The sequence below is a fragment of the Pristis pectinata genome, chromosome 28 (genome assembly GCF_009764475.1).
Source record: "Pristis pectinata isolate sPriPec2 chromosome 28, sPriPec2.1.pri, whole genome shotgun sequence".
Taxonomy (NCBI): domain Eukaryota; kingdom Metazoa; phylum Chordata; class Chondrichthyes; order Rhinopristiformes; family Pristidae; genus Pristis; species Pristis pectinata.
In genome coordinates, this window is record NC_067432.1 from 15252742 (window position 1) to 15265580 (window position 12839).

At 42.5% G+C, this 12839-nt stretch overlaps 1 protein-coding gene across 4 annotated transcripts in view; it reads right to left on the reverse strand.

Moving 5' to 3' along the window:
- Positions 1-11963, reverse strand: part of atosa (atos homolog A) — a 75912-nt gene extending 63949 nt beyond the window's left edge. The window contains exon 1 of one of the 4 annotated variants that reach the window (XR_007958331.1): positions 11515-11947. Coding sequence is in view for 2 of the 4 variants with exons in the window: in XM_052040542.1 (XP_051896502.1) it covers positions 11515-11530 (16 nt within the window). In the remaining 2 variants the exon portion in view is untranslated. Of the gene's footprint in view, positions 1-11514 lie in introns of all 4 variants that reach the window. The other 3 variants (XM_052040542.1, XM_052040543.1, XM_052040544.1) reach the window with 3 other exon arrangements.
- Between the last annotated feature and the right edge of the window lie 876 nt (positions 11964-12839).

Genomic DNA, 12839 nt, shown 5'->3' on the forward strand with positions numbered 1-12839 from the left:
ACTATCAGCTGTATAGCTGAAGACTTAAAAAAAAGAGATGTAGAAACATCATTAAAGTCTTCAGAGGAAATATTTGCTTGATGTTATCAGTTTACAAAGTTAAACATAATATTCAATATGACATTTTACATCATGGAACTGGTGTTATGGATTAGGTTACTATTGGGGAATCTCCCTTTAAGACATAGCACAGTAGTGTGTGTGTGGCGTGCTGACGGCAACAGGAGATAAGGACACGATGACGTTGTTTGGGAGAGAGAGAGGGAGATATGTATAATCTCGGATGCCTTTCGGGATGGCAGATACCTTGGAACAAGGAATAGAGATCATCAATGATTGAGGTATTGTACAAGTTCCAAAGTGGAACATTTGGATTTCGTAATTACTCTCTATTTTCTCTCTACATTTCCTCTTCAGTCAACGGTGGTTTTGCAGAAGCTTTTGCTCACGTTTCACCTTACAGCTTGCTGAACTGAACATTGAGAACTATTCCTGGACTTGGAGTTTGGGAATTTGCCATACACACACTTTGAGTTTAATTTTTGGGGTTAATGTTTAAGATCTAACATTTTTACTTCTAACATTTTTACTTTTATTTTTCTTGTTATCATAAGTAGTTACTAATAAAATAGTTTTTGACACTTATACATGACTCGGTGTGTTTCTTTTGTTGCTGGTATGTGACAGTGGATGTTAGATGACCAATAAGATGTAGGAGCAGAATTAGGCCATTTGGCTCATTGAGTCTGCTCCACCATTCAATCATAACTGATTTTTAACCCATTACCCCTTACCAATTAAATGTTATCCAAATCTTAAGGGACAAAGTTAGATTACAAGTTTGATTGTGACATTAGGATTGCCTTATTATTGCAGGTAATGGAGTAAATGAGTGCAGCATCAAAACTTTTGATAAACTGTGATGCAGCCATTTCTGCCAGATGCCAATATGAAATATACTATGGTATGCCTTTAAACATGATTCTAAAAAAAAATAAATTTAGAGAAATATCAATGTTGGCTTAGTATTTCCAGTACAAATGTTCACAGGTTCCAATAAAAGGGGGCAAAAGAATAGGCTCTCTCATACCTCTCAGCTTTTACCTGGTGTTCTTCATCAACCTTGTTAGATTATGGCTATGTTTCATATAAGTAAGATCCCACATTCAGCAATGGGATGAATGACCAGTTAATTCACTCCGATTCTGGTGGTTCAGGAACATATAACTGCCAAGATACTATTTAAAAAAATCATCACTCTCAGTCAGCTACATTGGGCAGGCAAAGTTGCTCACATGCCTGACACCAAACTCTCAAAACAGACGCTTTATTCCAAGCTGTGTGGTGGGATGAGATGGAAAAAGAAAAAGATTAAAAGGATGTGCTCAAAACCTCCTTAAAGAAATGTAACATCCTCACCAACTCCTTGGAGCCAACACCCCACAAGCACCCAAAATGGAGAAGGAACATTCGGGATGGAATTGAGAACATCAAGGTTATGCATCATGCGCACAAAGCCCTGCCGAGGTGGGGGACGGAGTGCACGATTTCACAAACTATTTGCCCACCATCAGCCATCTCCCCCCCCCACCCCCGCAGAAGAGTCTGTGCTTTCCATATTGCCTTCATTAGCCACTTCCAAAACCACAAAACAGGAGTGGAGGAGGAAGGGAGAAATGAAAATGAATTAAAAGAGGGCAAGAAGTGAGAATGGGAAAGGACATACAACGGAGGGTATAAATGGAAAAACAGAGAATGGGGAGCAAATAGAGAGTGAAAGGGGGAAAACATAGGAAAAGGGGGAGAATGGGGGATGGGAAGGAGAAGACATGCATAAAGAGAAATTAGAGAGAGATTGTGATTGGAAGGAATTTACTTAACTGTTAATGACCTCAAACATCCTAAATGTTGTCCCTCTTAAGTCCAATCGATGCTTTATTAAACAAAATTAAACCTCCATTGCACTTTAACCAATGTCATAGGATATCTTAAACACGCAACTGAATAATTAGATGGGTTGCCAGTTTAAACACCTTGTCTAAAAAGCAACATCCCTGACAATGCAGTGCTTTAATGTGCTAAGAAATATCAACCCTGATTACAGGCTTAAATCCTTAAATGGGGCTTGAATCCACTGGGTTAGATTAGTTTTGAAGAAATTCTGGAAACTATTCAATGGTACTGACGACTTCACATGTAAGGATTAAGTAGCAGCAGTGAATTAGAATGTTCCCCCAGTCTTCAGTAATGCATTTTATCCGGTTCTTGAACACTCCGGACTTTATACAGATGTTATGTCATGCCACACTACTCAAAGCAACTTCAGAACTCTAGTGATTAAAAAATTGCGTGCATTTGTGGTCTCTCTCCATCCTGACCACAGCTTACAAACCAAGTTTAAGCAGGAAACCTAACATGCAAGGCAATATCAACACACCTCCATTTATCTACTAAATGGCTACTTTTACATTTGCTGAGTTCAGGTGCAATTCTGCCATATATGCTGAAAGCAAATGAAGCACAAAATGTGGTTAATATATTACTGAATTGAAGTTACTTTAATTGGAACTAGTTTATGGGAAAAATCCATTTGCAAGGAATAATTGTTCATGCACCCATTGATTCTTATTTCACTTAAAACATTACAGGAGCTGATGGGAAGAAAAGCTATGGGTTGTAATCTGTTGCAAATACTTATTTTACATTCTAGACAAGACTTCAGATTCCCATTTGCAAACACACTAGTGCATATCCCTCATTCCTTTAACAAAACTGCTATACTTGTAAACAAACCACCCAAATAGGAACATGTTGCTATCTTCCTGACCTTCACAGCACAATAATCTTCACAGCTGCCCAAACAGCAGGAAGTGACGTTATGATGACAGATACACAAAGTTGTTGCTAGGTGGTGAAAGCCATATCCTATTACATTGGGTTAATGCAAGTCTGAAGGCAGCTAGAATGACTAATACCACATGAAATACAAACACCAGATAAATAATCAAAGTTAAATCCGCTGTTGCTTCCATTTTAAAATTCAAAATAACATTAATCCAGTTTCACCAATTTGTTGTTGGTCCACAAGTAAACTGGGTACATGACCAAATGTAATTATTGCCACAAAAGGGTTGGCATGACCATACTTCTCTTGGCCAGAGGCACAGAGTCTGTTACAGTGCCCCACCTTTCAATTTTATTTTCCAAAACAAGTGCAGGATTCCTGTAAAACAGCACTCAACTCCTTGTAAACAAATACAAGGCATAACTCTGCAGATTAAACCTCGATGCTCTATCTATGTAAAATAGTTTAAGGATATATTAAACATTTGCTTTTGACAAGGTTATATTCCACAGAGTAACAAGTGCTAAAGTACAAATTCAATGTGTTAGCACCTGAAAAAACATCTCAACAAGATATACACTGGAATCAACTGGAATGAGATTTAAACACAGAAGTCTGAGTTACTTTTCTTTCAAAAAATGTACCTCTTTTTTTTAAAAGAAATAAACATTAAAGATTGAGCTGATCCTATATTAAGGTACCCTACAAACTACAGGCTCTTACACTGAATCTTAGAAGCTCCTGCTTAACTTTCTAAAAAAAGAACTGAAGAAAATACAACACTTCGGTCTGAAGTGCCCAACCCTGTTCCGTCTGCTTGCCACAACCCTTCCTGCCTTTTTTTAAAAAAATGAAAATGCTTTTCATGACTTCAGTTCCCCCACTTGGGTCTCAATTTTTTCCTCTTCCATCATGTACTGTATACACAATTTTACTCTGCTATGCAGAGGACATTTGGTCCCTTACACCTGCTCTACCATTCAATAAGATCATGGTTGATCTTGAACATCATAATGTGTACTTTTGTGAACATATAAGATTTATTAGTCACATGTACATCAAAACACACAGTGAAATGCATCTTTTGCGTAGTGTGTTCTGGGGGCAGCATATGCAAGTGTGGCCACACTTCCGGCACCAACATAGCATGCCCACAACTTCCCAACCCGTACGTCTTTGGAAATGTGGGAGGAAACCAGAAACCGAAGCACCCGGAGGAAACCCACGCAGACACAGGGAGAACATACAAACTCCTTACAAACAGCGGCAGATATACTTTGATATCTAAAAATCTATTGATCTCCTTTTGATTATACTCAGTGACTGTGCCTCCACGTCCCTACTTAGATAGAGAATACCAAAGATTCACTATTCTCTGGTAAAAAGATTTCTTCTCATCCCTGTGGTGAATGGCCAACACCATATTTTGAGACCATGACCTTTGGCTCCAGCGAGTGGAAATATCACCCTCACATCTACCCTATCAAGACCAATAAGACTGGTGTACATTTCAATGAAATCACTTCTCATACTTCGAAATTCTAGAGAGTTTATGCTCAGCCTGTTTAATCGTTCCTCATACATCAAACACACCAACCCAGCAATCAATCTGGTGAGCTTTCACTGTACCCCCTCATTTGCAAGCATATTCTTCCTTGGGTATGGACATCAGTATACAATTTTCCAGATACAGTTTCACCAAAATGTCTCTCTTCTTTGCCATTTCATCATTCCCTAATACAATTTATCCTGTCTCATGTCTGTAAGGGACCCTTATTAACTTTAGCTAATCCTTTCCTTTTTACATATAGAAGCCTTTAATGTCTGTTTTTATGTTTCTTGCTGGATTATACTTGCTCTTTTCATATCAACGATTAAGTCCACCTTTGCTAAATTCTGAAATTTTCTCATTCCCTTGCGCCTACTGCTTTCTTGGCAACATTATGAACTTTACCCTTTTACCTAAAAGTATCCTTTATTTTCCTTGATAGCCATGGCTGTACCACTTTTCCTCATTTTTTTTTGCCTTAACAAGGGATATATATTACTTGCAAACTACATATTAATTCTTTAAATGTTAGCTTAATAAGGAGTTCATACATATGAAGACAGTTATAGAACTGTTCTCTATTCTATAATGTTAACACTGTAATATTCTCATTATGGGTCTATTGGCTGAAGTGCAACCAATTATCACTACACTTTGTTACTCATTTTAAAAAAATGAGGAAAGTTGTATAATTGCAGGGATTATTTTGCTATTGGGCAGGTTGACACAGGACAAGTTGACTCTCTAACCAAGAGTCATCCAGCCAAGTGGAGCAGGCCACAAGTGATAGCTATGCCTCAGGAAGCATATCCTGAGGCCCAACCCTCACAACATCAATCTGGACTTTGACAGCTCACTGCAGTCAAAAGCTTTTGAACTGTTTTTAAATGCTTCTGATAATGTTACAATCGGTTAAACCTATTGAAATAATAACATCTTAAAATCCTGTAAATTAATGACAAACATCAGGATAAAGTAAAATAAAGAAAATAAGTAAACTATTTACCTTTATACGGAAGGTCAAAACAACATTCAAATGAATGGGCTTATGCTATCTTTGCCAGCACTCTCAGTGTAAAGGTGAAAGGCCAGATGCCAAGGGAATCTGGCCCCATGTGTGTGCTATGTCCAGCAGTAGGACAGAAGGTTTGGTGCACAGGCATCTTACTTACTTGGCAGGGGAGTCTCAATGATCGGCAGGCACGGTAGCGTAGCGGTTAGTGTAACGCTATTACAGCGCCAGCGACCTGGGTTCAATTCCAGCCACTGTCTGTAAAGAGTATGTACATTCTCCCCGTGTCTGTATGGGTTTCCTCCGGGTGCTCGGATTTCCTCCCACATGCCAAAGACGTACAGGTTAGGAAGTTGTGGGCATGCTATGTTGGCGCCAAAAGTGTGGCGACACTTGCGGGCTGCCCCCAGAACGCTCTACGCAAAAAAGGTGCACTTCACTGTGTGTTTCGATGTACATGTGACTAATGAAGAAATCTTATCTCTTTGACCAACCTCCCAGAATGAACCTACTGATCGTGTTCGATCTCCCAGAACTATTGAAAGCAATGGAGAAAGAGGACAATGAGAACTCTGCAAGGTCAAGTGACTGCCCAATGAGAGCTTAACCCATTGAAGCAGAGGTGGATCCTTGTGCTGATCTGTGAACTGATCTAACACCTCTTTCCAGCACATAATCTGCTCCATCACAATGGCTGTGGTGTCAAACCCCTCCAGGATGAGGGCAAGGTATTTGCAATGCTCTCAGCATGACAGTGAAGGATCTCTGCGAGGGCAACCCTTCAGTAGGGACCTCTTTATAATGAAGTTCCTAATGGAATGCTGCAAGTTCGAAGCCAAGGACACCTACTGCCTCCAGGACTTCCCAGTTAACAGATACTTCGATGTTAATTCATGCATGCTGTGGGATGGCAGAAGCTGCTACAGGAATTTTGGGAGAAGGGAAATAAAGCCCTAATGTCACCTTTCAAGGTGCAGCTGCTCTTTACCCTCCCCACGCAGAAGCAACATAGGGTTACTGTACACATTTAATCCACATGCTCCAGTCATAGATGTGCTGAATTTCCTGTCTCATTACATCAAGGGAGCAGGAAACTGCACCAACATTATTGATCTCCTTGGATCTGGACAAGTAAATACCTGGTCAAAGTCACGGTGAGGGTAGATGAAAAAGAGAGCCATCATCCACCTGCCCAGGCTGTTTGCAACTGGAGGTGGGTACGTAGTGTACACAGGACAACCCAGAGTGTGCTGTAGCTCTAATGAACCTGGGTACATGGCAGCTCAATGCAATGCAGTCATCTGCAAAATTTGCAAGCAGTAAGGATACCAGACCAAGAACTGCAAAGAAACTAAGTGCTACAACTTGTGTCAGGAAGCAGGCCACCTTTACAAACCCTGCCCCCAAACCCACCCATACCTACGCACATGCAATAAGAGGTGGAACTGGCAACGACCCCACTTAGAATGTGGATCACAGGGGGAGCTCTGTGATCCACAGCCTTAAGGAAGAGGATGGCTCAGTATCATCCTCAGATAGACATATAGAGGATCTGTACATACTTCTATGCTGGTCCGTATGGCAGAAAGGCCACAGACAAAACTTCCTGTCCTCTATTATGAAGGTATTAGATGACAGGAAACAGGAGTCTGGACCAGCCACTGACACTAAAGGAGTTGACTGCTCCATCTGTCGGCCTGAGTGGAATAAAATTCCCAGAAGCAATGGCTTACCAGCCCTGCCATACTTAGCTCTGTAGGAATGGATGGGCCCAGACCTGCTGAAAGTGTACAATGCTTGCTTCTGGCTGGCAGCATGTCAGAACCAGCGAGAAAGGACATCATCACCTTCATCTAGAAGCAAAGGGGGAGATGACAAACATCAGGAATCGGAGACCCATATCACCGTTGAATGTGAATTACAAGATCATCACCAATTGGGTTAAGTTGGTTATCGGACAGATGATCCACCTGGACCAAACCTGTGCTATACCTGTATGTGGACGACGTCACCATCTTCTGGTCGGACCCAAGGATCAGTCCACAGATTAATCAGCATCCGTAACCAGTTTGACATAGCATCAGGGGACAGAGTCAACTGCAGGGAGAGCAAGGCCATGATCTTCGGCAACTGACCCGACTGGGACGCTGTCTCCTTCACCGTCATCTGACTACCTGAAGATGCTTGGGATCTGGTTTGGAGGAGCTAAGGCGTGTAACAAAAATTGGTTGGAGTGGATAGCCAGGATTAAATGAAAATTGGGACTGTGGGGGTGGCTCTCTTTCTAGATGATGGGCAAGAACCTCGTCATCAGATGCAATGTGTTCTCCATGTTGCTGTGCTTGGCACAGGTGTGGCCCACAGACCGCTCCTCTGCCCATAACAGTCACCTGAGCCATCTTCTGTTTCATCTGGGGATCCAAGATGGAATGTGTCCAAAGAGGTGAGATGTACAACAGGGACAGGGAAGTGTACCTAACATTGCCCTCATCCTGATGGCCACCTTTGGGTGTGGCTGCACAGAACCGAAATGCAAACACCAATTGACACTACGTGCTAAGGTTCTACCTGTCACCGGTGATGCGAAGGATGGGCCTGGCCTCATTGCCCACAAGTGGTCCATTCAGTTGGACAATGCCACACTACCTGTCCTTCCTGGAAAAGTTCTGTCAGCACAGGACCTTCTGCAGGCACTGTGGGAGAAGAACACAATGGATAGTTTCCCAAGCAGACTGTCAAAGTCATTTGGCAGAATGCCTCATTGCCAGAACTCACCAACAAACATCAAGACTTTGCTTGGCTAGCAGTGAGAGGGGCCCTCTCTGTCAGATCATTCCTGCACAGTCAGAGACTCACTCCCAACACATGCTGCCCTCAATACTGCTGTAATGAGGATGAGACGATTGCCCATTTCTTTGTGGACTGTAGATTTGCAAAGAAGGTCTGGAAAAGGGTGCAATGGTCCTTGTCAACATTCATCCCAAGCAGCTGCATAACAGAGGACCTTCTGATCCACGGGCTATTCCCAGGAACTCATACTGAGACAAACATCAAGTGATGCTGGAAGATCATTAAATCAGTGAAAGACGCACGTTGGTCTTCCAGTATAACAAAATAGCTGTAAGGGGATACTGCAGGAGTACAGGTGCAGCTAATGCAAGGGCTTTATGGGGAAGGACTGCATTCTAAGGTCCTGCTGCCACTATATCCAGAGGGACTTAATACTTAATCCTGTGTAAAAATAGTCACAAACACTTGAAGTTTGTATCATGAGTGGCAATAATGCCTCATTCATAGAATGTGCTGACATGACACGTCAATAACACTATGAATGTATACACAGATCGGCAGCATGAATGTAAAGAAAGCCAAGTACTGTTTTTTTTATGTTTCTTGTATATATTGTTGTGAATATAGTTTATTTTTGAAATGAAAAAAAATCTGGACTCCAGCTCATCTGGAGCTCATCCAGCTCCAGCCATTTTTCTATGACAGGCACTGATGAACTGAACAGAAATATCAGTTATCTATAGAAGTGTTGGCTAAAAATAACCAAACTAACTCATTGATGTTAAGAAGATTAGTCAAGCTTGTACAAAAGGAAGTATCAGCAAGAATTTCCCCCATATACAGAGTTAGGCACGGCCAAAAACTCCTTTACAAACTCTCCAATCACAAACAGGAACTGCGACTTTAATGACATAGTAAATCTTCTTTGAGGTCTTTGAATGATACTATTAGTTTGTTATCGCCAAGGACACAAAGACTCAGATTTTACATTAGGGATAATTCTTGGGCTGTCAGTATACAACTTCATTATGGTGTAAACCAGACAGTTATTTCAAGCACAGTTTAGTGCAGAAAACCCAAAGTTGTTGTCTGATCGGTTTGTTCCTCCATGTTTCACATCATCAGTGCCAAAGAGTGTGAGGTTACAGTATTTGCTCACTACGTAATAAATGTTCCAGACAAAGTCAGGCTTGTGCACGATAATTTATTATATGTATTTGGCATTGTACGTCTTCATTATTGCCCAATAATATTTGTTTACACACGGTTTCATTCCATCAAATTTTAATTGTTGTTAGTGAAAAACACTTTTTTCTTTTATATCACTTTACTTTGTTTCTGTATATGATTTAACATTCATATCCTAATTTATACTTCCTTGTTTAGAGAGGCTCAGTGAGGATTCCTCTACCTGATTGGTTGAAGTGACACCTCTTGCCTGCCCTGTTCACACAGTTTCCCAGATCTCCTGTAGAGGGCGCAGAGCTGAAGTCTACAATTACACAGCCGATGAAAAGTCTGCGGGCAGCTGCAAGCATGATGTTCGTTCACCACCCACTCCAAAATCCCAGCCAGTTATATATCGCAGGACTTCAAACATTCAAAACTTTGCTGACCTTATCCTAACCCATTCACTTATCAACCTTGTGCCTACTGACATACACTAAATCCTGGACTATCAGTCTCAAACAACTGACAGCTGTCTCTATAAATACAAATAGACTCAAAGTCAGCTGTTCATTATTTCAAATGCATGGGATGCAACCACAGGTGGTAGAAAATACATGGTAAGAATGACTGTTAAAGGGCAAGAAATGCATGTGTGTAGTGGGGAACAGGGTGGAGGGAGCAAGGTACTTGTCCATTTTACTTTTTAAACAGAGTCACAGAATGTTAAGAGCACAGAAGGCAGCAATTTGGTCCATCAAACTTGCTTCATTTGTAAGAGCAAGTAAATTGGCTTCATTGCTCTTTCCCCAATGGGCATGCATTTTTTCTCTTTCAGGTATTTATATAATCCTTTTCCAAACAACATGATTTGTAAAAACAGTTTCAATCTTTCAGACAGTAAATTCCAACCATACCCAACCACTACATGAAGGTTTTCCTCTAAAACTTATTACTAACTATTCCGATAATTATCAGCTGAAAGACTCCTGCATTGCTCCAGTTGATTAAGACCAATGTTTCAGATAGATGCAGTCCAGCGACATCAGGTAGTGGACCCTCACAATGCAGGCCTTGTAGTCATGATGAGGACCACACTATCTATTCACAAACAATCAAGCAAATACTTCCTTGCTTACAGTAGTCCAGCCAAATACTGTGAATCAATGTGTCCACCATTAACAAGAAACACCCTTCGTTCAATCCAATTTCCCCAGCTCGTTGGATGTGAATACCACAGGGTTAGAATTTTTATATCTTACAACTCAAACTCTCAGCTCCAGCTCTGAACAAAATCAGAATCCCCACTTTGACAATCAGTGAAAATTACTGTGCAGAGCGCCCAGCACCTATGTTTGCTTTCAACGAGTATCACTTGAGGTTGTCTGGGGTGAAAAAAAAGAACAAGTTTTTGATGTAAAGCATGTAGTTGAGAAGAGAAATTTTATTATTTTCTTTTACATATCAGACTTTTTAAAAAAAATCCTTCAGTTCCTTTGAAAATTCAGTTGATGTTACCTGTAGGTCTGCCAACAAATGGCACTACAGTGAAGTGTACTCAGCTGGAACTGAAATATAAAACTATTGACATCTGTAGGGACTTTCAAAACAAAGGAGTGAATCGTCAGTTAACAAGGATTCTGTAAATCTTGCTGCCAAGAAAGAAAAATATGGGTGGAACACAGTAAATTACGAAAACTGTGCAACGGCAATACTTCCAGTTAAAGGGAGCCTGTTACTGCAGGCAGTCAATGATGATGCAAGAAGGATGAAACTATGGTTTACTTCCATATATAGTTCCGAGACCAATAGGAGGGTGCTTTTTAAACTGTCTCATTTTCGTTCAGTATAAGTGATCATCGCCGATGACAGTCTGACACGTCGCCAATATACATCACAGTTATTTTGAGTGACCGGACATTGAAGAACTAAACATACTGGATGGAAAGCAAAGCAAACCAGAGAAGTTTGCTTTCCTTTCCATCCAATTCCTGCCTAAACTTCTGATGGTCAAAGTTGCAGAGCTGGAATATATTCGCTGTAATGTGCAGCAAAAACTCACCTCGCACTCAAGTCTCTCGGCCCCCGGGACAGATTATAATCACCTTTTGAACAGAATCAGTGGAGATAGATGTACAAAATGCCCATTACCTCGGTCTGACTTCATGGTCGGCGGTGGCAGCCGGTCCCTCGGCCGCCGTCCGGCTTCCTCCGGAGTTGATGCAGCCGCCGAACCCGGCTCTTCCCGCAGTCCCAACTCCGAGCCTCAGGATAGGAGGGAGTGAAGGGTAAGGGGGGGCGGGGGAGAGGAGGGCGAGGTGTGAACTGACGAGCCCCCCCCCTCACTCCTCCCTCCCCCAGCGTCAGCCCCGGCGGCCCCCTCCTCGCCTCACCGCCGAGATGTCACCGGGGGCCACCCCCCCTCTCCCAGGGGTGGGAATCTCAGAGCGGTTAATGCGGTGCCGGGGAGGACGGTGTGTCAGTGCGGGGGGCACCTCCAGCGGCGACCTGCCCCCCTCCCCTCCTCCCCAGTCTCTGTCTGACGGACTGTCCCGACCCTCTTGTCACTTCGCCGCCTCCATGTTGTCAAAACACAACACTCTCCTCCCCCCGCCCGAAGCCCATCCCCCACCCCACCCCGGCCCAGCCCGCCGCGCGGTCACGTGTCCCAACACCCCCCCCCCCCCTTCTGACGTTGGCCTGCCTCACTTCCGCTCCTTTCGCCGGAGTCCTGGCCTCGTTGCCATGGTGACGGGCTCGGCGCACCCGGGGAGGAGGATCCGCCGCCGCCGTCGCCTCGGCAACTTGGAGAAAGTTTATTCCCTCCGCCTCCAAGGCGTTGTCGTTACTGTGCTGACTTTGATCACGGACCTGTCAGGGGTAAGGTCAATAACTTACGGGGCAAAGGTAACTGGTAGGAGGGATAAAGGCAGACTTGCATTTGCATGGCGCCTGGTGCGTCCCTTTCAGTCTCCCCAAAGCGCGTTGCAGCCGATGGAGAACTATCTGAAGAAGAAATGTTGGAAGCACAGAAGTCTATTTATAATTAGCTTCTTAAAATAGTTACAGAAAGAATGTAAGCATGTCATTAATTTATTCCTGGGAGCAAAGATTGTGAAACACGATTAGAGAAAATTTTGGAAAATATTTTCTGGATATGGGTTACAGAGGCAAAGTCATAATTACTGTACAGTCTTTGTTGTAGATGTGATCATATTTGTGAAGAATCTTTCTTGAAGAAACTTTGGAGAAACATTTTTGGAGAAATTTTGGAGAAAATGACCTCCCTGTGAACGCACTGCCGGCAGGGGTTGTGGGTGCAGATACATTAGGGACATTTAAGAGACTCTTAGATCGCCACATGAATGATAGAGAAATGGAGGGCTCTGTGGTAGCGAAGGGTTAGATAGATATTAGAACAGGATAAAATGTCAGCACAACATCGTGGGCTGAAGGGCCTGTACTGTGCTGTTATG